Here is a 25,713-nt window from a genome sequence, read left to right as displayed (position 1 = left end):
GGGTTCTTAACTGTTCAATGGACTGCTCAATGGCATTAAATGGGCCATACCCTGAAGCTGCCTTGGGCAGTATCAGATCAAGGATACACGCTTTTCTCTGTGTGTTTTTAATACCCACACAAGCATTTTGAGCACAGGCAGTCACTTTAAATAAAACTACAAGAGATTGCAAATGCCACAGCTTGCTTATTTACTTACTGTCTCTTAGTCTGCCCAAAATGTGGAAATAATGTTTCCAGAGATGCTCAAATTCATGTGCCTGTTGAGAATTCTGGCTTCTGTCCTGGATGATATTGCATATTCAGGGGATGATTCACTCACTCCTGAGAGGGAGGAAGGACTGTACCAGCTGTACCACCTCTCTGTGGCTGACTGACAGCCTGGTGATGTTTCCACAAGGAAGCCTCATGCCTCCAGGTTAAGCCAGCAATTATGGAACAAACAAAAGAGAAGTGAAATGGAGAGATGAATCACTGAGAGACCAAACAAAAGAGAACTGGAAAGGTGATGCCAAAGCCAGAATCACAAAACAAAAACAAAATCTTCATTTGTCTCAGCCCAAAATGTCTAGAGTGGATTCTGCATTTCTTTTTTGTGTAAATCAACAATGTACTTTGCCATCTGCAAGGGAGGATTTGGGAAGGACCAGCCCAGTTTTTAGGGCTTTCTCACCTCACTCCTGTGAATGGCTGGTAAAACCTACAACCAGCAGCCCTGTGTTAAAATCAAGCAAGATCCAACCCTAACACTCTTGACTGCTCTATAAACTGACTCAAAAATCCAAGAAATAAGTTTTCCCCTTTTGTACTCCAGTTCTTAAAAAAGCTTTCATCCCTGTTGGGACAGGAACTGTGTGGGATATGGGGCTGATACCATGTGCATTACACACCTCACCATGGATTTATCACAGAAGGGCTGGCCAGGGCTTTGAAGGCAGCTGACAGCTCCCAGCTGGCCAGGAACTCACTCGCGTGGCCTCTGCAGCTTCCTAATGGGAACAGGGTGGAAAACCTGGGCTCAAAGGTTGCGCAGAATGACTAAGAGAGGAAAAATCCCTCCTGCCACTCCTGTGCTAATCAAAGGGGTGTGGAGAAGAAGTTTCAATTCCTCACTGCCAAAGAGGAAAAGATAAATATATATGTATATATATAGAAATTACACAGCCAATTCCTGTATTAAGGAAGAAGCCTTCATGCTATTAGAATCAGTCTTGAAATAACCTTGCTGGTGGTGTAGGGAAGCTGAGCCAGATAGTTCAAGCTCCCTTGAAATGCCTTTCAAACACATCTAATCTGTTTACTCCCAGGTTTTACTGCTGGCGGTACCTGGGACTTCACCTCTGAGATTTCCTGCAGTTTGTGATCCCAGCAGGTCAAAGTTCCCAAAGGTGGGGAGAAGAGGCAATCCCTTCCCTGCCTGTAGGAAAGGTGTGTGCCTTGGGGCTACTAATTTAGAACCAATGAATCAGGAATAAGTCACATAAAAACTGTCCAGCACTGGTGTTTACAGAGCACCTCCTCTGAGCAGACAAAGGCGTGTGTCAACAGGGAAAGTGCCGTGGAGTTTGCGTGGCTCAGAGTATTTAAACAGCTTTTGCAGAGATGTGAACATGTTGCCAGGGAAGCAGGAGACTGCCAGATAGAGGTGCCCTCCTGCTCTGTACAATGGGAAACTGGAGCTGCCCCTGCACGACCCGCTTTTTGTTTTTATTTTGCAGCTTAAAAATAGGCAGAAAAGGCAGTTCTTCCAGAGGCTGATTAATGGCCTTTCTGCACAAACTGCATTTTGCACATATTTAAAAATCTTGAGCTAGATAACTCTTTGACCTAAAATATATGTTCCTTTTTTTCCTGATAGTGTCCAACATTTGTACATTTTCATACCTTATTTTTGAAGCAAGATTTTTCTAACATGAAGAACAAAGTGGCCAGGCTGTGGCTCTGGATGTGTGTGCACCTGCTGCACCTGTGTGGCTAGTGGCTGCTCTGAGACATCACTAGTACAGCTCTGGGACTCACCAACACATCTCAGACCACCAGGAGAGACATCCCAGTCTGGCACCAAGAGGCCCAGGAAATGTGCCCCATTCCCATGGGGTGTGCCCTCTGGGGTGATCAATGTCATGCCCTGCCTGTGAAACATTCCCCAAATTTTCTCTTCCCCAGAGCTCTGTGTGTGTGATGTGAGACCAGGTTATATTAAGCCCATTGCTGAAAGGACCAGGGATGATGGCTCCCATGGGCACATAGCAACTATGCTACAGAAAGAGTGAAAAATTCAGGGAACAAGTGGCACTGTAATCCATCTTACCTACCCGGAATAGATGTATCCATGTACTGATCTCTATAAACACACCCTTTTCTCCATATGGGTGGGTATATATTTATATGCACTAGCCTCAAAATAACAGTAAGTTTTTATTAGCCCCATTTGCAGATGGGGTGATGATGACAGACAAAGTGCTTTGATCCCTCTGGGCCGCTCGTCCCTGGGAGGGGAGAGCTGGAGTCTTCTCTTCCCAGAAGAGGTAAGAGAGGGAGGGGAGTTCTCCCAAAATCCCAAGGAGCTCCTTGGTGTGGAGATCTTGCTCAGCTCTCACTTGGAATCATGCTGGCAAATAAACATGAAAGTGAAATCAGCATTGTGAGATAGTTATGCAAGAGCGGGCGGATCCCAGGACTCAGCCATTGTTCCAAAAGTTTAATTAACATTATGAAAGCTGATTAAAGGAAAATCTTTAACCTCCAGGGAAATCCCATTTTCCCTCACTTCCCATACTGCTGTAATTTTCACAATGTAAGAAGGAAAGTGTTATTTCAAGGCATGATTCATATCAGCTACAACCTGATCTTTGCCACAGTCATGTCCTGCATCTTAAATAATCGCCAGCAGTGACACCAGACGGGGACACTTCTGAGACAGCATTTTTCCCCCTCTATCCCATGACCTGAATTGCCATCATAATTTCTAGACTTTGTGTCATCCTGGCACGATGACAAGTGTTCACCCACACTCCAGAACTAAAAGTTGGTTTCACAAGGACAGTGATACCTACCCAGACACAGCATCTCAGATACAAAGTGCGAGTGACACGCCACAGCATGGTAACAGCAGGGGCTGTTTGCTCTGGTCACCACAGCAAATTCCTTTGAAGGCAGGAGTGTGGAGCACCATCTCCAGTGACTCCCACCTAACCTTGAGCCAACCACTTACCCCTTCTGCTCTTTTTGAACCAGGGGCAAAGGCAGTGTTATCTCTCAGGGCACTGCAAGCTCATGAATATAACCAGGCACTGGAGATGTTTGGGTGGAAATTGCTGCTGTAAATTGTGTTAGTGGAGAGATTTGCTTTCAGCTGCAGTGGGTCTGTGAGCAAGCACAGCCCCTCAGTATTCAGCTGTGTATGGGTGGCACATTGCCTCTCTGCTCTTCCAGGACTATTTTAATTATATGGCATGGTCCATAAGAGATCTAATCCCAGGATCTAATCCTGGAGGCAACAGACAGCTGCCTGTCTGCCCTGTGTACTCAGAGAAGTGCCCTTGGGGCTGCAGTGAGGGTGATGCAGACCATGGGACAGGAGGACAAGTGCTTACCCCACACACAGAGCAGGCACCTGCCCAGGGACAGCCCTGGCCACCCCCTGGACAGGGCATCACCACCTTGACCTCTCTGGCATGTGAGTGGCACTGGGCAGACCCCACAGCCCTGGGTCCTCCCCTGGTTAACAAGAATCTGGGTGGATGCTGCATCTCCAGACTTCCAAATCTAATTAAGAACACACACGGCTCCAGTCCTTTCCGAGCATCAGGCTTATATAAATACATACACATATAAATACATGGTACAAATACAGCCTCTGGCAGCAGGAACAGTCTCGTACTCAGATCTTCAACAGTTCTTTCCATCTGTAGATCCTGCAGGTCAAAGACATTGCAGAGCTTCAGGAACCATTCTGAAAAGGGGAAAGATTATTTTTTCCCACTGTTATCTACATGTACATGATGCAAAATCCATTTTAATTATGATACAACAGGGTCATCCTCACTACTCTGACTCTGAAGAACAGGCACCACTTTTGTGCACACAGAGACATTAGTAAAGCAGAAGCTCTGCATTTGTAGGGTGAAATTTCTCCTTCAAAAAGCACTAGAGGTAAACCAAATTCACCCTGTGAATACCAAGTGCATGAAATTCTGACTCAATAAAAGGCAGACAGCTGTGTTTTCTGATAAAAATGTGCCTTTATTTTTTAATTTTTCTTTTCATTACCTGGATTCTGTGTTTGTCAGAGCAACAAAAACAAAACATAGTTTCTTTGATACGCGGCAAATCTGCAAACAATCCTGCAAATAGCACAACACAAAAACTCCCACAAAAAGGGAAAGCTATAAAATTTGAGAGGCGACGAGGCTTTCAGAAGTGCCAGTTTCCCAGTGCAATGGCTGGAAGGGTGGCCTGGCCTGGCGGCAGTTCAATCATTTTGTAACGAAGGACAAATACTTTCAACATCCTGAGAAAGAGGGCGGGGGGACGGGGGCACGACTCCCTTGCTTTCCCTCCTCCTGCTATTCTTTCTCCTCCCTCCCCCCACCCCTTGGATTTTCAATAGCTCTTTAGTGTTTCCATCAAAGGCTTTTACCATTCATCCTCCCTTCTGGTGCCTGCCTTCCACCTGTCTATCCATCACAGCCCTAACCCAGGTCCCTTTTTCTTCCCCCCCTTTGCTATTTTTCACGCGGTGGGATTTGTTTATAAGCTTCTGTATTACCTAAACTGCAGGGGAAGAGGCTGCTGGGAGGAAAGTGAGAAAGCAGGATTAAGGAGGAATAATTCAGCTCCATTGCATTTCCATCTGAACGGTCATAAAATGTGCAAATCCTGTTCCTGGGAATTTCGTGTCAGAGGCCTTCCCTGCCACTGCCCTTCCCATAGCCCTTCTCTCTTTCCCTCTCATGGAAAAACAAGTGTTGGGAAGGATGACTGTAACTCCACAGACCCCAAAAGCCATGACGTGTGTGCCAGCAGGGAGGAGGCTCCCACCAGCACGTGTGCAGGGAGACACTCCAGATGTGGCCATAAACTGCAGACAGTGGGCTGGGAGGCTGCAGGGATTGAATCCAGCAGGACAACAGGAGTGAGCAGGGAAAGGCTGCTCAATATGACAGCTCCCAACACCCCCAGCTAATTAATGAGCCTGGGCAAAACACAAAAATAACCTCCCAGGCTTGTTGGCTCTAACTAAATTGTACAGAAATACGAGATTCAGACCCCAGCAGCTTGAAGAGTTTCTACTCTCTCATTTTTAGCTCATCGCCACCACAAGGCACCAAAATAGGCACAGGCCAGCTTTCCAGGCCCCAGAGACCCACCAACATTGACCTGTCAGCAAACTGACACACAGGAAGGGCCACTGCTCTGTACAGGTCAATGGAGACTTGTCACTTATTCAAGCAGAAGTCACTGCGACCCCTGGGCTACCTGACCAAACACTCTCAGAAGAGCAAGTAATGCAAAAAAAGGAGGTGGCATCCAACCTGTCCCCAACCCTAGTGAGCCCACAAACCTTTTCTTGGTGGAACTTCATGCCATATCTGCTGGACCTGGCAACAGCTAGCAGCTATCTTCCACTTACAAACACATCCCGGAGATGCTGCGGATCACCCAGCAGGTAGCACATGTCAAAGTAAGTTCCTTTGATTGACAGTTATTTATTATTTTTAAATAAAATGAGAATAGATTGAATGGGTTGCTCAGCAGCAGCTCAGCTCTTTGTTCGGCAACGTCTTGGACAACACAAAATAAATTTGTATGACAACACAAAATAAATTTCACTTGCTTGCAGTAGCAGTTGGCTATAAATTCAGTCCATCGATGATTTATAGCTCTAGCAGCAGTGGGATATATGAAATGAGAAGCCCTTTCATCCTTAAACTGCTCTGCAGTCTGGTAGGGATGATGAAAGCCATTGTTCCTAAGGCCAGAAGAGAGCAAGAGTTCACTCAGCTGTGGTAGGAGGAGGTGTGCAAATTGGGTCCAAAGGTGAGAGGAGGCCCAGAGACAGAGCAGCCCTTGGTTTCGAAGAGCAGCCAGAAAGAAATCCTTAATGATGCTCAGCTGTGCTTTGCAGGCTGGAGGGGAGCAGTGTTTCCATCAACTAAATGATCTCAACTCTTTGGCTTCCCTGAGGGCACTGCACCAGGACAGACTGGGATCACTCACCAGAGTCACTCTCAGATGTTTGTGTTCTTCCCACCCACCAGCAGCCCCGAACCTGAGCATGTCTTTGGCACAGCAGGTGGGATTCTTAATCCTGAAGAGGGCCAGCCCCAAGCAAAGATTAGCAGAAGATTCTGTTTTCATTAAAATCCAACCTACCATCACCATCCTGGTGGTTCTGTTTAAAATGCACATGTCCAGCTCTTGTAGCAGCTCTTCTGCAGGGAAAGGGCAGTTCAGCAACCTGCCTCTTCACTTTCTAATGTCTCTTTCTTTTCATCAACAAGTAACTAAGACAGGCACACTGAGGAATGTTAAATGCACCTCCTCCTGGAGAATTTTGCCAGCAAGATCAATGGAATTGGGATTTTGCCTTTATTATGTTTCTTTTGACTGTGGAACTGGTCTGATTTTCCTCCCAGAGAATTTTTTTTTTTAAAGAAACCCCACAAAACAACAAAACAGGAGAAGACATACAAATAAACATTAATACGTACAGGAAAAATACAAAACTTAGCACCATGCACTCCCCTCATTATTAGACAAAGGTTGGGAAGGGTTCACAAGTGTAAAACGCTCATGTGAATTATGAGATTACTGCTCAGTTTTCTTTCAAGTCGTGGGCTGGAAACAGATGGTGGCTGTAGCATTTATGACGGCACAACATGTTACTGCAAGCCTAGCCATCTCTCTCTCCTCTCAAAAATGCAGCTGCAAGGAAAGTTGTGGAAAATCACATTAATAGTCTCTTCCACCACACAGTTTTCCAGCCCTTCATCCCTGGCCAGCACATGGACAGAGCCATCTTGTATGCCAGCAAGAATACTCTCCTAATCCCTGTCCTGAATAGTTACCACTGACTGGCTTATTTAATAGCTAGTTAAAATGTGAGGTTTGTTAGCATTGTAAAAAAGCCTTCAGAAAGCAGGTCCTTAAGGTCAGGGCAGATGCCATGTGATCCCAAGGGCTCCCTAAGGGAAACACTCAGAAAGAAGCCATCAGAGAGTCTTTTAGCTGTTTATTATTTAAACATTCAGTTCAGACCAAGGAGGTTGATTTATAAAGAAGCAGAAAGACAGATATAACAATTTCAAAAGCATCTTTGTAACTCAGGAGTCCAAATTTCACTTCCAAGCAAGAGTAGAAGCTTTCACAAGGGCAAAGGCCTCTGGATTTTCAGTCAGTCTTCAGTGACCACAGGCTTAGAAGCATCTGGGGCCCTGAAGATACAAAGAGCAACTAACCTCATATTTAAATATCTTGCCTGTACACAAGAAAAAAATGTCCATGTGCTTCAGTCCTGATGGAAATGCCTTGCTGCCTAAAATATGTTCATACCTGGACATGAACACTTGAGCTGAGCCTGGGGCACAAACCCTCCACTCTCAAGGCACCGCAGAGGACTCTGCTGACACCAGAGAACTCTTAAAAACTGTTACCTGATACCTAGGATTTCTGTGTGCTTTACAAATGTGAAGCAATCCTGTATCACATTGTTTCTAAGATCATTAAGTCTCTGGGATTCCAAAATCAGGATTTTAGAATTACTTATTCACTTGAGTTAATTAAGACTCTGTTAAATAATAATTTTTCCAGACAAGTGTCACTGGTGTATTGGAGTATCCATGTTGCTATTTTCACTTTCTGGCCTCACTACCTGGTTGGGAACATCAGCACCAACATCATGTGCTCATCCTTAGCCACTCCAGTGTGTTCCTGCCATGCTTCCTGCACGCAGCTACACACAGGGCAGCACTTCTGCCCTCTGGGGTGTAGAACAGGGCAACTGAAAGCAAGATAGACTTTTACCATTCCCTTTATCACTTTTCACAGCTAGACCAGGAAGTTGCTACAGAAATTTAATTGTGTACACACTAGAAACTCCAAACAGCCTTTTGCCAGAGCTAGACTCTCTCCAGGTGATATGGCCATACACATCCACTGCATATCTGTCATAACTGAAAAAGCCCTCAGACCTTTTCTCTAAGATAGGGAAGGTGCCATTTCATTTTTCTTTTGGAAACCTCCTCCTGCAAAATTCATTAGTATCCTATGCAACAATGTACTTCCTGTAAGTACTGAAATATAAAGTGTATTAGAAGTTTCCACTTCTGTTTTTATCTTTTCCTGATCTAGCCTGAAAATTCTTTTGAAGTTTCTCAAAGTGTTCTTCATATATGCTTGTTTTAGGAAATACCAGCTCACTAATGGCAAACTTCTCCTTAATTAAGTGAGATAAAGGAATCAAGATGATATGATCTGCTTAATTCCCCACCTTTTTAAAGTCCCGTTTTAAGGTTTTTTTTCCCTACTTGCCTTTGAAAAGAAACATGCTGAAGAAACTAAGGAAGGGGAAGGCCCAGAGAGGGCAAGCTTAGCTCTGGGCTCTCCAGTGTAACTGAGTTTACTGGTAGAAAACCACTGAATATTAAGCTCTCCCTCATTCCTATGGCATGGTTTATTGAAAGGTTTCAGACCCTTCTGAAAGTCACATCCCACTGGACAATGCTTAAGAGGAAAAGACTAAACTGCACTGGGTAAGCACAGGGGCTCCCCAGGGCCTCAGCTCAGCAAGTCAACTCAGATCATGCCTACCCTTAAGCACCAGTAACTTCAAAGAAACATCTCCCACACCTCCAGTTCAGCTTTGCACTGTCTCCCTTGATGAATCACAACTTAGGGTATGCAGGGAGCTAATGGGAAACATTTGCACTCACTAAGACCAGCTGCAAGGTCCCAAAACACGTTATCCATGTTACCTATGCAGGCATAGCCCAAACACTCTGGATGGGCCAGAGGCTCTTCACAACAAATGGGTACAAGCTGTTAGGCAAGCTTTTCTGAAGCACCCCTACAAGAAACGTATCCCAGAATAGTTAAATTTTGATTTAAAAGCAGTATTTGGGGCAATCAGTGAAGTACACAAGCTGAGCATTAACCTGCCTGACTCCTACTCGGCCTGTTGAGGAAACCACTCTATCTGGGATAAATTGCTGCTGTCACTTTTGCTGTGGAAATCCCTTGCAGAAAAGGGGAATTTAAATCTTGGACAGGTTTCTTGAGTAGCTTCCTGGCTCCAAGGAGACCTCTGAGCAGAATGCTTTACAGTGGGTGAGTCTGGGCCAAGAAATGTCCTCATTTCCAAGTGTGTGAGCACTGGAATGCTGGAGCATCTCTCCTCCCTCTCTGTCTCCTCCTCTGGCCCCACGCAGACACCAACAGCAGCTGAGCAGGGCCCAGAGGTGAAATCTGGCTTTTTGAAACTTCCCTGGTCTTCAGGCTAAACCAGCACCACCTTTATACAGAAAATGCACATAAAGCCAAAGTGCTAAGGAAAGGTGAAGCATGGCTGGAGTGAAGGGGCCTCCCCATCTGAAATGTCAGAAATCTAAGGTTTGAGAGCTGCTGCCTAGAGATGGAAGGCAGAAGTCACAGTGACATCGTTGGGTCAAAATTAATCTCTCTTCAGAACAAAGATAGAGATGTTCTGAAGCCAACAAAGGTTTCTTTAAAGTTATGTAAAAATGAATTAAAAGTGCATGCCCAAATCCCTTAGACTGCTGAAAAAAATCCAGCTAGGGATGTCCAGCAAGTCTGGAGCGGTCCTTCATACTCCACTGAGGTCTAAAATTTTGAGTTCCTCCCCAAAGGGAGCTGAGGCCACACAGCACTTCACCCACAGGCCCTCTGTGAACAGAGTCTTTCTTGTGGTCAAAGGGGGACTGTCTTGAATTTATGTCTTACTTCTCCCCTTGTGAGCAAACAAAACAATTTCTATGAGTAATTCTACCCACTAATTGCCAAGGAAAAGTCTGGTAAGAAATGCTCTGCATTTTTGACAGGTCAGAGGCTTCCCTAAACAAAGTTGCTGGTTTATGTTTTCTATCAGCACATGTTCACATCCGGGGTCCTCGGTGAATTCCAGCGTGGATGAGTCTCTGTGGGAAATTGCTTTTCCCTATTTTCTTGTTCTAAGTGCTCCAGGAAATTAGTCTATTTTTACAACAATACTAAACAGCAAAATATGAAACCATTATCTGCTGTGTGGCAAGGGTTTCGGGTCAGTTCTCAGGTAACTGTCACCTCCAGAGAAGTCAATGGAGTTGCATCTGCCCATGCAAGGCAGGGACCTGACCAATTATGTAATGGGTTGATCAGTTACCAGAACACAGAGCTCCCACAGGCCTAAGGAGTGTCTTGTTTTCATGCGTCTCAAAGTTCATCCAAGCCCTGATGCATTGATAAGTGAAGTATTCCAGTATTATGGTCTGTAAAGATGATAATTAACTGCTGAAAGATTTAAGCATGTGCCTTCTCTACGAACATATACTTTGTCATTGAATGATCCTTATAAGTAATATCTCTTCTGGATAGTTTTTTCACCTGCCAAATTAACCAGGGTGGGATTTTCAGAAGTGCTTAAAATGCTTTTGTCCTACTTATTTGTGATTGCTTTCAAGAATAAAGATGTTTTCAAATCCCTGGGGATTTCAAGCACTGTGGGCTCAACTACATCTCTGTGTGCTTCTACTTTTTGCACGCCTGATTTAACAGCTACTCTGAATTAAAAGCTGGACAGTAAACCCAGTTGCCTTCATTATGCAAGATCAAAGATAGTACGTAAAGGTCAAAACACCAGATCTGATCTGAAGATGAGTGTTTAACACTTTTTACAAACTTGGCTCCTTATTTACTGATTTCAGGGATTACTCCAGCCTTCACATGTGAACTTATTTTCTCTTAAAGCAATCAAGTGTGCCTTTCTTTGTGTACTTTATCTAAGAATTTGGGAGACATCTGGCATGCACAAGTATCAGTCCAAACAAATGCTTGAGTTGCTCAAAACTCAAACCAAGTCAGATTTGGTGGCCTGCTAGTAAGTCAAACATATAAATTATTTGATTCCTCTCTACAGGAAGAAGTAACCCTGGAAAAATGTGACAAAAAACCTTCAAGTGACAGAAATTCTGTCACCAGGATGCTCCCAGAATTTCATCCAATGATTATGAACTAGACAATGAGCTACCAGCACTTTCTTACCTTTGGGCTGGGAAAGAGGTACTCATGACTTTCCACCTAATTGGAAAGCTCACCAAACGTTACTCGAGACCAGCATACAGAAAACAAACTTAGAGACAATATCTAAGGAAAACAGAACATAACCTATGACTTGTTCTTTGATTTACAACTGTGATTGTGGGCCCCACCTCACAGTCATACACCATGGTAATAGGCAGCAGTTCAACAAGAACCAGTCCTAACTTTTCACATGTAGTGATTCTGAGCTACTTCAGCACATAATTTAGCCTGATGCAGCAAGTAATTAGAATGACTAAAGGGACAGGTGGCATGTCATAACTGAAAAAAGAGCGATCAAGCCTTTGGTCTTGTTTATCCTACCTTTTTTTTTTTTTTTTTAAATCAAAAGTTACTAAATTTCTCATTAAATTTTCTCTCAATAATTACTCCCATCTCAAATTTGTCTGTTATCAGCACATCTATGAGTTTTCAAACTATATCCTGAGGTACCCAAACAGATCTGAAATGGGCTCACTGGCATTAGTGACTGCAGTCCTGAATCCACACATGCCAAGAAAGTATTTTCCCCAAAAAGAACAAATATGTAATTCAAAATGGCAACCTCCACGGGAGCAGGAGTGGTACACTCCCAGCTGTCTTCCTAGTTGTATATAGAACTTTTCTTACTTCATCTTTGGGGTTGTTTACGAAATACTTCAACGCTCTGAGAGCACAAAGACCCCCAACCCACAAGTGGGATCCTGTGTCAGGAAGGCACACATTAATTAAAAAATAAAGCATCAGCTCTGCTCCATTTGCCTGAGGTCAATGGGATGTTTGTCCAAACCTAGGAGCTTGCTCAGGCACCAGTTTGAAGATGAGTGTTTTTCCATGTTAGGGCCTGGGAAAAAAAATTCAGATTGAGCCCATGATAAAAACAGTTCCCCATGGAAATGTTACCCACACCATAAAAGGAAGGAATGACACTGAACTGAAGGAGAATGGAAATTGTCTACTGAATTTTTGTAAATTCCCATAAAATCTGAGTCTTGTTCTATGTACATAATTTTGACTGTAAGTCATGAAAGGCTGACTCCTAAGAGAAGCAGGAAATGACTGGCTCACGATAGGATAAAAGGCTGCATAATTGCATGGGCAGAAAGATGGATTTTCGTCAATCACTACATTCTCTGACAATATGGCAGTGGCTTCTGATCATGTATCCAATGCACAGTAATTAGGCAAAATGACTTACCCTCAATCTTTTCAGTATTTAGCTCTAAGGGTGCAAGGATTCATTCTTGGAAAGGGAAGATGGTCGTGTGATTTAGGGCACTGGATGAGCACTCAGATCTGAGTCCTCTCCCTGGTTCTGGCACAGCCTTGCTGTATGACCTTGCACAGGCTTTTCTCCATGCCTCGGTCTCGCCTAAAATGGGATAACAATATTTCTTTATTTCAGAGGACACAGGAATACAAACCAGCTCAAGGCTGTGCCACAGAGATGCTACAGCAAAGAGCAGCACAGAAAAGCTCACACATGGAATAATGCCTTGCTAATAAAATGTGGGAACACAGACAGTAATTACACTGAGTAATAAACACAAAACATAGGCTGATTTTTGAGGAATGCAACATTGATAGGCTTTGTACCTGGAATTAAAGGAAATTTAAGTGGGATTCATACGAGTTGACCTGACTCTGAGATCTGCTAGCAGTACAAACTGTGTATTAGAAACACCAAGGAAATTACTTCATTCAAAACCTCTACGTGGTGTCTGTTTTAGAGTAACCATGATTTCCAGCCCAAGTGAGGGTCAGATAAATATCCAGAACATTTTCAAAGCCGTAGGAGGGGCCTACAAACATGATTTCCTTCAATTTACAATAAAATATGAGCATGCAAATCTGAGGTAGTTTTGAAACTTAAAAAAAAAATCTGACACATTCAAATTAAAACATAAACGGGGCTACTGATCCTACTTAAACTGTCAGATGTCTAGAACAGCTTCAATGCCACTATTCCAGCATCACACTGCTGCTGGAACTGGACAACACTTTAGCAAAGAGTCTTCAGCAATATTTTTCCAAATGCAAAGATGAATCTTTTTCTCAAAAGCATTTATTTGCCTTTCATGTTGGGGGTCAGTTATGGGCCTGTGGGTCTGGGAGAGAGGATCTCAGGGTACATGTCAAGATAAACCAACTGACTGGGAGACCAACAGATCAAAGGCTGTTCTGGCAGGCAGGAGGAGAGAAAACAGATACAAGACAATCTTAGGAAGGGAAAATCATTTCTGAGAGACAGAAACAAGAGGGATGGGAAAGTCAGGCAGAGAACAGCTGGAAAATAGCCCACAGAAAGGCAACATGGACCTAAGGAGAACAAGTGGAATATTTAAGCCCATTGGAAGGAGGATGCTGTTTCAAGTAAGAGTAAAAAACCTAAACCCAAAGTGCTGGAGCTACCTGGGAACCTGGGAGAGGAGCAACTGCCTGCAGTCACCGTGCACTGCTTAACAAAGCAGATGCCAGGCAGGACAGAGGACAGGAGAAAAGGAAAGCAAACTGGCAACTGGCAACTGGCACACAATCCTTGGTTTCACTCAACAAAAGCAACTCAAGGACAGATTTGGAAATGCTAAGCACTGAATTAAATGTAATGACTTGACCAAAGAATCAGTGACCATGCACCATGATCTAATGCTGAGATTAGGTTTGGGTTTGACATCTCTGTATGTCCTTTCTGATCAGACAAGACCTCAGAAACAGGCATAATCAGACCAAGAAGTTCTGGATCCCTGGACAGAGGAAATGAGTGCAGAATGTAAAACAGAAAAACATTTCATCCCCAAACTGCTGCCTACAATGTGGAAGGACAAAACCAACAAGGTGTTAAAGCACTGCACGGAAGTGCAACTTTTGACAACCACCACCCTCAGCTCCATTAAACCCCCTACTCAACCCCCACCCCACAAATAACAGAGCTGTCCATCAGGTATCTTGTGGCTCCAATTGCTCACACCCTTCCCTGTAACACTCCAAATGCAGCACATTAGAAGTCCAGAGGAAGTCCACCTCCAGCAGACAGCAGAAGAAGATATGACACGGCATTCACGAATGCACAGAGAACTGTTTAATTTACAGCCACAATGGTGAAACAAACCATTTCAGAGCTTGGACATTCAAAGTTAAGTCTGACACTCATTCTTATATTCACTTATTGTGCTTAAGTATTAGAGAACACAGGATTACATTAACCATACACAACAATCTGGGATCCCTGTGGGACCGAGGAGTGGAAGGGATGAGCAAGAATGAGGGACCAGCCCCTCAAGTGGTGTAAGCTGGTACAGCTCCATTGCAGACAACGGAGCGATGGTGATTTACACCAGCTGAGGATATGGCCCTGGAAATGTCCAACTTAACTTTGAATTAACGACTCCCGTGTCACAACCTTTAGTGTCACTGTTCCTTCTGGTTGTATCTGCCACTTTGAAGGAGGACTAATCCCACAACCCGCCACGGTCCCAAGGCTGGCGGGTGAGAGCTCAGCTGGACTACAGGAAGTGATGCTCACATTGTGACACTACTCCTCACAATTTAACAGCCATGGACTGCATCCTCATCTGATGTAAATTAGCTTGGGGCCATCTGAAGTCAGAAACATTTGCCAATTTATAGTAGCTGAGAACATAGCCCTGAGATTTTTGTGTTTTCTGACGCATGCTGTATGAACACCGTGCTTGACAGCAAAGACTCACGTGCGTTTCATTCCTCGTAACAAAATTAACTCAAGACTACAAGTCTCATACAAACGGCTATTGGAAAAGTCCCCATTAAGCCTTCACTCTCTCCTGGTGTGCTGAATTTAGCATAACACGTTTATTTGCTGGCACCAACAGAACCTCTCGGTTTGCTTTGTTTTCAAGACTTTGCTACAAGGCCAGACTCCCTCGTGATGTAAATCAGAGCTTCGGGATACCCAGGGGAGTGACTCCCAAAGAGCTGGCCCACAAACCCAAACACAACCTTCTCATGCAAGTCCAACCACAGGACTCTTTCCAAGAGTTGTTTTGCAAACTATTCCACTTAAGTGACTTTGACATCCTTTCATACCTGCACAGTGTCTGAGTGGGTCACATAATGCTTTTCATCTATATGATTTTAATGGATATATGTTTGGGGTTTTTTTTCTTTCATTAGATATCTTTTAGACAAAAAAAAAAAAAAAAAAAAAAAAAGAAAAAGCAACGGAGCAACATTATTGGCATCCCACCGAAACATAAATATATAAATTACATTTTATACACTTTTTTAAACGCAGACACATACATTCATGTGCATAACATTGTGAACAGTACACTTAGTGGAAAACAAGCACAGACAATCTTAGTTAAATGTATTTCCAGTTTTGGTGCTCAACAAATACACTGGGAAAATGATCACAAAATAGAACGGTGACTAACACTATCTCTGCATTAGCATCTGAAGCCAATAATGCCTGTTAGCTAACATTGCTTTGTTTGGTTGAATTTGGACATAGCTACAGGAACAGGAGGGGAATGTTTGAATTATATTTAGAGAAATTGAAAGGTTAAAACTCTTGCTCTCTTTTGTTGTTTGAAGGTTCTGCAGTTCATTCACATTTGAAGATATTTTTATTTGAGTGGAAACACCATCTTCAAGACAAACCTTTTTGTTGTTCCAAACTACGAAAACTCTCTCATCTCTTTGTAGATGTTTTGCAAATAAAAGAATCCAGTAGTTCATTTTACATATCCAATGTAATAATCCAAATAAAACAAAGGGTACATAATCCAAACTACTCGGGTGGGGCAGTGATTTTGGCCAAGTGAGTAGCCATGTCATATCTGGCACAGCCCTAAATTTCCAAAGCAGTACAGAAGGATTTATCCATGTGGCTCCCACTGCAATCTGTGGGGAACTGAACATTTAATCCTTTGGCACTTTGGAAATATAGGAGCTGGTGCCAGAGTATTTTATCTGTCCTGCTATAGTTAAAATAGATTTTGATGTTATTTGGGCTATTCTACTACAAAAATATGACCACAAAATGCTTTTTTTTTCTTTTTTTTCTTTTTTTTTTTTTTTTTTTGGTTCAAGAAAACATAGCAGGCTTTCTCAGGTATATAAAACTGTTAATTTTTAGATAAAAATACAAACTTCACCTTTACAAAAACACATATTTCTGTTGAATACACATAAAGCATAACATTTTACCAAAAATAAAGAATTTTAGGTTTTGTTCAAATATTTGCAGCAAGGTAGTTCCCATGCCACCATGACATTATACAATGCAGATACAAGAATTTGTACATTTCACACAGCTCCAACATGTGAAATAAAAGTATCTGTATACTGATAAGAATGACAATTGCTAACACAATATCACTAGTAGGCAACTGGCATAAGTCTTAAAGAAAAAAAATAAGGATTTTTGCATGGATATCCTATGATTTGTTTACGCACATCTGTCCTTTTTTTTCACTTTTTATTTTTTTTTTTTTATGTAATGCTTTAAATTACGGGGGAGGTTGGGGAACATAAACCAAGAAACATCTAGAAAATTATGCATAGGTATACCATTTTTATTTTAATACATCTCATTAGTTTGCATCCCACTAGGAGAAATACCATAATGTTTCGTGTTCTGCTTATTGTTATACCAGTCTTTTATATGTGTTATTGGCAAATGTAGTCCGAGAGATAATAAAAAGCTAGGCAAAGAGTAAAAAGAAAACTTAATAATCACTTTATGGTGTAAAAAAAAAAAAAATCCACTTAAGGCTCCCCAGAAGGTTTTTTTGTATAGACTTTTAAAACACCACCAAGCAAGGATGTATTGTTCTATAGTGTTTGCGTGGCATTTGATCATTTCATACATTCCTGCTTTTTTTGTGCCTGAAGTCCACCAGTGTCCATCCATCTTCATCAAGAACGCAGGCACATTTCTTGACGTAAAGCACCGTTGACTGCTCTGACAGAAATCCACTATTCACTTAGATTTTTGTCATGTTTTTGAGTACTTTTGGTATCTTCCATTCATTCAACTGTCTTTTTTTCTTTTCTGTTTTTCTTTCTTTCGTTTTTTTTTCTTTTTTGGACAGGGAAGCTTCCTATTGTTTCACAGAGTGCTACAATACTTGCTTTGATGTCACATTAAACAAATGTACATTGTCTCTTTGTTCTCATTAAGTGTTCTTTTGAGCCAGTTTTTTCACACAGGAGAACAAATAAAGTATACAGTCAATAAGCACCATACATAGTAGGTTCAGGAATGTAACAAACCATGTACATCCATGTCCCAGAGAGAAGTTTTTTTTCTAGCTTATTTTCACCTTACATCTGCAGGAGAGAAAAAAGATACAATAACTCTATGATTAGAATCAAAGGTCCTGTCCTTGAAGTAGATGACTTAAAAAAAGAAACTGTTCTGCATGAAGAGTCACTAACCTGGGACAAGAAGTTCTAAATGCTGTTTTGATTGAGTTTACATGCTCACTTTTAAAGTTGAATTTTAGAAAATCTTTGCTTCTATCATACTACTCCCAATAAATACCTGTTAATCTGAAACAGGATATCAAGTTTAGCATTCTTTAGAAATGATACATTGGTATAAATGAAAACCGCCACTGGGAGTTCATGTGCAAAAACAGGGGCTTGAAATTAAATTCACCATCCTCTAGGCACAGACACTGCAAAATCCAAATCATTCCCACTCCAAATACCAGAATCAATTGCAAGTGCTGCAGTTTACATACTTTCAAGTCATTAAGAAATGGAAATTCCATATTTAATTTGGAATGTGTGTCGCCATCATCATACATTGCTAATATGTTGGCCAAAGGATTTCAGTCATTTTTGCACTGCGAGGGTGTTAGTTTTTCACTACACTGAAAACCTCATGAATTTTGATGACTGACTATCATCATCCTACTGAGACTGAACAGACCAAAAATAAAGATCTTAATTTTCTGGTGTAAGTAACACAGGACTCTGCAACACACAGAAAAAAAAAAAAAAAAAAAAAAAAGGCATTTCTTAGCATCTTTCTGGTCAAGTAAGCAGATCATCAGACTGTGTCAGGTGCATGTACAATCAACCCCAGTTCATGCCAGAGCATGGGTTTGATGGTCACACAAATAATTATATTTTCTGTATGTGCACTCAATGTTTCACAGCCAAGGACTGGGAACACAATGATTTGTAACCTGGTAATTCATTCATGCATTATCACGTGATGCTTTGACCTCAGAAATCAATAATAATGAAACAAAAGCAGAGGCAATGGAACTTGAGATTTCAGAAGCTGAAGTATTAGCACCCTCCAATAAAAAAGAAATAAAAAAGGCAAGAAAAGGAAGTAGCTCAAGAATGTAAGATGCTGATGGTGATGTGGAGCTTAAAGGGAAAATACCAGCAGGTAGAATTATCAAAGCCAATCAAATCTAATCTCTTTGCAGCCTTGAGGTAGCAAGTGTCAAGATTTTGAACAGTGATTAAGTTGAAGTGATGATATTTGATTAAGTTTTCCAGTACTTGTGCTATTAGGGTGTTCAGCATATAGGTCCTACCTGAATATCAAATAGTTCCAGTAGGTTTTATGTTGGTTTTAACTTTTTTCGTTTCCGTTTTTTACCTGATTCCCTAGGCCTTCCTGTTAACATAAGGGCAGGGCTGGTGAAAAGCCCTAAGGTAATGCATTTTGTGTAACACTGAAGTCATAAATACTCAAACCATTTACATTTCAAAGAAATCTCATTATCCTTTGCATTAAAGTAATAACTTTATAACATCTGATTTGACATTGAGTTTACAAAGTAATTACACAAAAGTAAAGAAATAATAAACGAAGTTGGCATTGCACACGTCATTCCCAGGATCCATCTATAATTACTGTTACCATGCAGTACTCAACATTTGCCTTCAGCTCTGGAGTTGAGCTATTTTCAGCTCACCATCCACTTGCTGGGTGCAAGTTTTGTTCCTATCAGTAATTAAATCCTAGAAATACGTATTTTCCCATTATAATTCTGTCCCAGTTTTTACACACATCAAAACCAAAAATTTTGATCTTGAAATCATAGCTGCTTCATCTATGACAATTAAAGACAATTTGGAAAACTGAAATCGATCTAATGAAGCTTTTTTTTCCTAACGGGAGACATAGAAAACATATCAAAACCATTCCCACATTAAAAATAGCCACTTTATACGTGGTTTTGTCTAATAACTCCACCTAGTTTCAGCTAAACATTCAGTCCAGATTATAAATTGATGTATAGTAAAATTGCAGCAGACGTCTAACTTTGCTTTTATAGAAATTCTAACTCCTCTGTTTGCATTTGCTTGGACCAGGTTTATGTCTCCCTGTTGGATGGAGCCAGTACAAAAAACCCTTCCTCACCCAGACACCACAAAATCTATCACCTTTGGGCAGCTTTTCTCCTATGTTTACCTGCCCTTCACTGACTCTAATTTTGGGCTGATTCTACTGCACCCTTCAATTCCCTGCAGAGGTGAAAAACAAACTTTTGAGGCTTCCTTCAACCAGTATCAAGAGAAAGGAAAACATCCTTTTTACCATAGTGGGTTTCCAGAATAAGTGTGATGAGCTCTGCATTGATTGCACTGTAGTAAGTAGATCAGAGCCAATGATTTTAGATTAATTCAGAATGATTTTATGAAAGCCAGATTGAAAGTAATATTTTCCCCACAAATCTTTCCCCACTGCAACTCAAAGGTTGTCTTGATAAAGCAAATTTAGATTTAATGCGACAACTGACAAATTCTTGAGTATGCATACATAAGGAAACAACAGGAATAAGCAATGTTGTTTCCAAACTAATTCCTTAGCTTTGAATCCTGAATTTATCCCCAAGTGATATACATTAATCTCATTCATATTTTCCCCAAGATCAAGAAAATCTCAGTGTTATCCACAAGGTCTAAAGAAATTAGGCAACAGAGTTCATCCACAAGCTGCAACATGCCAACCTTTAACTTAGTGAAGCAAGACCTGAACACTACTGGGCATTTACACTTATTTAAAGGCCAACCTAATGAGAAGTGATACACATTAAATTTGAAATCCAAACTCCTTATACAGCACAAACTGGCCCTCATTTGGCATCTTCAACACAGAGAAGTTGCTGGGAGCTTCTCTACTGAGTTCACGGTAAGTAATGTTTGCTTTACGTTCTTTACTAATATAAAAAATAAGGTCCATATGAAATCAGCATTAATGCAAAAATAAAAGGAAAACATACCAGTTTCTTCTTCTCTATAATCTGAATTAGTATTTGATGATGTACAGGTGCATTCCATATGCTCTTCTAATCTCACCAGAACTTCTTTTAATTTTGGCTTTTTTCTAACATACTCCACTTTTGCCACCTATAAAATACGATGAGGTATGTACTGAGACACATCAACATGATTACAGTTCAGAACTGAAGACAGATAACTATATACCTCTATTTTTAATGTAGCCAAACCCATATAAAATGTTAGCATACTAATCATCTTTTATCTTAATTGTGCATCATGTAACTATTTATTGCACAGACTATTTGTTTATTCAAGTTCAGTAGTTCGAAACAATTTTCCCCCAAGAGGTAAAACAATTTCCCATTAATTTTGGTTTGATGTTTTAAGCAACTCAGTTTCCACATGTATCACAATAAACTTCTACACAGATTCAAATCAGTGGTTGTTCTTGTAAAGTGCCGTTTTTAACACAATCTTCTGTAAGTGTTGTTAAAGGCTGACAGTGAAGGCATTAGATTGGTTTGTAATACATTTTATTATTTACAAACTGATGTCTCCAGTGCCCTCTGAATATAAAGTGCTCAACCCTACATGACCAGGATCTGAATATCACCTTAGAAGCAGTTTAATTCCTACTCACTCCCTGCAATAACCTGGGGCTTGTTCACAAGAGCTCTCAAACACAGTTTTTACGTCCAAGAGAACTACCACTCCTGAACTGGGTTCAGCCTTTGGCTTTATTGGGCAAAGCTGGCTGACAGAAAATTCCTCCCCAGTCCTTCCAACTGTTCACAACTGCACTGCTCCACTTTTGGCATCCTTAAAATAAAAAAAGTCTGGAGGGCAAGTTGAGGTTGGAGGAAGGATCATGTGGAGCAGCTCTGGCTACATACAGATCTCTCATCTGAAGGAAACCAAGGCAGAACAGAAGGATGTTGGGGTGAGGGGATACTGAAGATGAGGACATCCTGACCCACAGGTTGGCAGCCAGGAGAGGAGGAATGGCAGAGAGGGCACAGCACTGATGTTCTGGGGTGCTGAAATGGCTCGTGAGATGCTGGGCACTGACTTGTCCTAAGTGTAGTGGGCATGATGGTCAGGGCCATGCAAAGGAATATGGCCTAATGTGGGCAAGGAGAGTGCTGGGGAGCTTGTAAGGGGTCCAGTGTTTAGCTCTCAACTGTGTTGAACGCTGCAGAAGAGGTGGTGAGCATTTGCTTGCACTGTCCCAGCAAACAAGACTACAAATCACAGGGATGCTGAATAAATGAAGTGAGGGAGCAGAAGGACAGGGGAGGCTGCTTGTCTCTACAGAAGTTACATGACAAAGCCACAAAGGCTGGTCCATCCAAAAACTCCAGTCATTACCAAATAAAGCATCCCCAATGACACTCCCAGCCATGATTTCCTTGCGTGTTTGGTGGGGATTCAGTGCTCCAAATCAATCTTCACACTGTGAAAATCATTCCCTTGCCCTTTCAAAACCAGAACATTGTCACAAAATGAAATTGCTGGCTAGATAAACCCATTCTACTCCCAGTCCCCAGAAAAACTCTTATAGATCTGGGATCAAAACTATGAAGGGCCTCTGAATGCCAGTGAGAGAAGCTAGAGCAAAATCCTGGCCTTTCTAAAGCCAATGGGAGATTTGGCTGAGCTTTCACAGAGCAAGGAGTTCAGATCCACATTTTAGTCACCACCCCTTGTGTCAACAGGATCTGGAGATGATTTTCATTTCATCCAGCAAACAAGTTACAGAGACAGATGCAATAACTAAAGTATCTACATTAAAAGGTATCTTCTGAAACTGTCAGATCTCCATGTAAACAGATTAAGAGCTGGCCATGACATACCAGAACACTTTATCTGAAAGAATAACTATGGGTCGAAGCAGTATGTTTCAAAATTTCCTATCAGAACCCAACTCCACCAAGCCTTTGAACACAATGATTTGAAAATGTATGGTACAACTGAGTCATCTGGCATCAAAGGATGACTAATCCTTAAAATTTATGAAAACAAACAGTAATTAAGACACCTCCATCATCAGAGACAAAGGGACCCAGCAATCACAAAACAGCTCTCAGATCTGCCATGCTTATTACAGCTGTTAGAATAAACCAGTCTCATTGAAAATTACACGCAACAAAAATAAACTGTAATCAAGCTTTTAAAAGCCTGTCCTTGTTTCGCTTGGTTTTACAAACTGAAAGATATATGTAGTTCCTGCGGCTATTTGGTATTAAACAGCAGTTTAAAACCATAATACTTTGTGGAGGATCATAATGAATTTATGCCGCAATTTAAAGCTGGCTTTTCGTATTGTAGTTAAAATACAATCCAGCACATGTTCTACTGCCCTACTTCACGCTACACAAGTTAAAGGAATGTCATTTTGTAGATGTTGCAAATACTGGAAGTGAAGCAGCACAAACCAGATAAGCTGCTGTGTCTGTGTCACCTGTTAACACCTGCTGCCACACACAATGCTGATCACAATGCTGATGAAGGCTGCAGGTCACATTTTCAGTGGGAATAAATAGGGGCAGCTGTGCCAACAGCATGGGATTTGGCCTTGTGTACAAATGGCTTTTTCTTCTTTGTATTTTTCTCCCTGGTGTTCATACTGTATAGTTTCTCAAGTGTATTACACAAACTTTGAGGTGGCCAGTCTTCTAATGTAACAAAAATTTAAATCTTCAAACCCTCCAGATCCAGAAAATGCCACTATATAAAAACAGTGAAATAACTGATTAGCTTCTCAAATGAAGTTAATAATCAGTGACAACACACTTGCATTAGTGTGGATTATAGGTCTACATCCTGCAAAATACAGTGCATTACAGCTAAATAAAAATGAAAATAAAATCTGATAAAAATATCATGGGAACACTTTTTTCTAGATTCTCCAGGAGAGATGAAATCAGGGATTAACAGCAGGGGGAAAAAAAAGACAAGACTGTAAGCAGAAATGTCCAGAACACTTCCAGTATGAAGCTAAAATTTATCACGGGCAGGAGCTCACAAGAGAAGTGTCAGTACAAGAAGTTCCTCATAACAGCAGAACTCATGTGGCTGATACCTAAATACTGGATGGAAACAAGCCCAAAAAACAACTGAATGAGGACACTTCTTGGAATAATCTATTGCTTCCATACTAAACTACATGCTGATACAATGGAGGGAACACCTGTCTGTGAGGAAGACGTGAGTCAAGAGGGACTGAAGGACTGGGGAGGCATCAGGAGCCTTCAGGGCCTGGCAAGTCACTGCTGCAGGGACAGGAGGGCAGGAATGGCTGTGTGGGGTCTCTGTGTCCCTGAGCAGAGCAGATCCTGCCAGGTGACAGGGTGTCCCATGCTCCAAGGACACCTCACTGCTTTTCTGCCTTCACCTCTGTCAGGGTTTCCTTTGTGTCTCCCATTCCTAAACTGACCTTTGATACCTGGTCCTGCCTGCAATTGCAGTTAAGCCACAGCTCAATCCAAGTGCTGCTTATCTTATTCTTCCTGCCCCAATGGCAGAAGGAAAAGGTTATTAAACCTGCAAATGTCACATACATTCATTTCACCTATACATCCCATGTGTTCTGCAAGGCCTTTCCAACCCGCTCTGAGGCTGGGTAGCTCTGCTGAACAGCTCATCCTGAACTCCAGCATTTTTTCCAACCTCTGAACAACCCTCCAGTGACAGACAGCTGAGGAGCTGCTCCTGCATCTCCTCTTGTCCAGCTCCTTTTCTCTGCACCTCACCCTCACATTAATGTACTCTAAGAATACACCAGGTTAAGATTCCTCAGATCAGATCAACCCTGAATATGCAGAAATGGCTGAAGCTGGCAGGGCTTCTGCTCAAGGCCAACCTGAGGCAAAGCTGAGGGAGATGGAGTAATTCAGCTCTTGTTTCTTAATTTGCATATGAGCATTGCTGAGAACAATCATGTTGCTCAGCTTGGCTATTCAAAATTAGTAGCATAGGCAAGATTTCCTCCATAATATTAATGATTTTCTGCTTCTGTGATCAAACCCACCAAGAACAACACCATGCTCAAAATCCTCTTGGGAAGACTCTTGTGCAGAACCCCCCAGATAAATTATGATCTGGTACTTGTTAAGTACTTGAACTCACTGGACAGAAGCAACAGGATCTGCAGATGTTACTGAAATGCTTTTGCACACAGAGGAGAAAATCTCTCTGTAACAGACACCAACACCCCTAACTCCTCCATCCTTATCACCATTGCTCTATAAGGAGAGAAATAGAATCCCTTCCTTCCCACCGAAGAGCAGCTGCCAAGCAGCCTCTCCATCTCTGAGAGCTCTGCAGGGCTGTGCAGGTGCACTTTGCTGAACAGAGATGTCTGCAGGGCCAGAGGCTGTGCTCTCATGGGCTCACTGTCACCATGCAGGGCAAACCCACCTGTCACTAATGAAACCCACCCTGGGAAAGGGAAACCTTACAAGACCCATTCCAGGGAAGCTGTTCCACCACCCACCCTGGCTCAGAGTGTCCCTACAGCCTCAGTTCCACATTAATGGTATTTCACTGATGACAGCTCAGTGAAGACAAAGAAAGGACATCCCTGAATCCTCTAGCCTTTGAATAATGTCCCAGGAATGAAATGTCCCAACACAAGCACCTCCACTGCTCCTCCCACACTGCCCCAGCCATCTCTTAACCTTGACTACAGTGGCCCTCAGTGAGACAAAGAAAACACCCTTTGCTTTCGCCTGTTGGATGATGCAAACCCACTTGCTGACCTTTCTGGATGAACATTTTTCTAGTGTGAATGGGCCAGCTATGATCTCACTACCTTGTCAATGAGGAGGAAGCGGGGAAAGCCTTTTCAATGTTCCATCAAAAGAGAGCTTTTATGCAGTCTGACATCAGGGGAAAACACAAGCCGGCTTTCCAACTGCGCTGCAGAGCAGCTGAGAAGGCTCTCCAAAACCGCTCCCACCTTTCCAGGGACCCTCGCTCTCAGCCAGCTACTTAATGGCATGAGCAGACATTCAGCTCTAAACTTAGGATTGGCAAAAGGCTCAGAAAACCATCAATTACATCAAAGCTACAAGGGGATCTGACTCTGGAGGGCATAAATATGGATTCTGTTCTAAGAGTTCTGGTGTTACACTGGGGTCAGCCTACAACCTTTACAATGAACATCCTGTTCCTGCTTGAC

General features: G+C 42.0%; 1 protein-coding gene across 10 annotated transcripts in view; it reads right to left on the bottom strand.

Moving 5' to 3' along the window:
• Positions 1-25,713, bottom strand: part of PDGFA (platelet derived growth factor subunit A) — an 87,244-nt gene that overhangs the window by 47,681 nt on the left and 13,850 nt on the right. Inside the window, exons 5-8 of one of the 10 annotated variants that reach the window (XR_014958518.1) lie at positions 20,531-20,657; positions 18,836-18,918; positions 17,715-17,828; positions 14,351-17,606 (exon numbers count right to left, since the gene is read on the bottom strand). Coding sequence is in view for 8 of the 10 variants with exons in the window: in XM_085592239.1 (XP_085448365.1) it covers positions 12,533-12,666; positions 20,531-20,657 (261 nt within the window). In the remaining 2 variants the exon portion in view is untranslated. Of the gene's footprint in view, positions 1-2,368; positions 3,955-4,223; positions 12,667-14,350; positions 17,607-17,714; positions 17,829-18,835; positions 18,919-20,530; positions 20,658-25,713 lie in introns of those variants that run through there. The other 9 variants (XM_085592236.1, XM_085592237.1, XM_085592235.1 and 6 more) reach the window with 9 other exon arrangements.

Source organism: Lonchura striata, chromosome 14 (assembly GCF_050655825.1).
Source record: "Lonchura striata isolate lonStrDom1 chromosome 14, ASM5065582v1, whole genome shotgun sequence".
NCBI lineage: Eukaryota > Metazoa > Chordata > Aves > Passeriformes > Estrildidae > Lonchura > Lonchura striata.
Note: the sequence above shows the minus strand (reverse complement) of the source record. Positions and strands in the feature narration are given on the sequence as shown.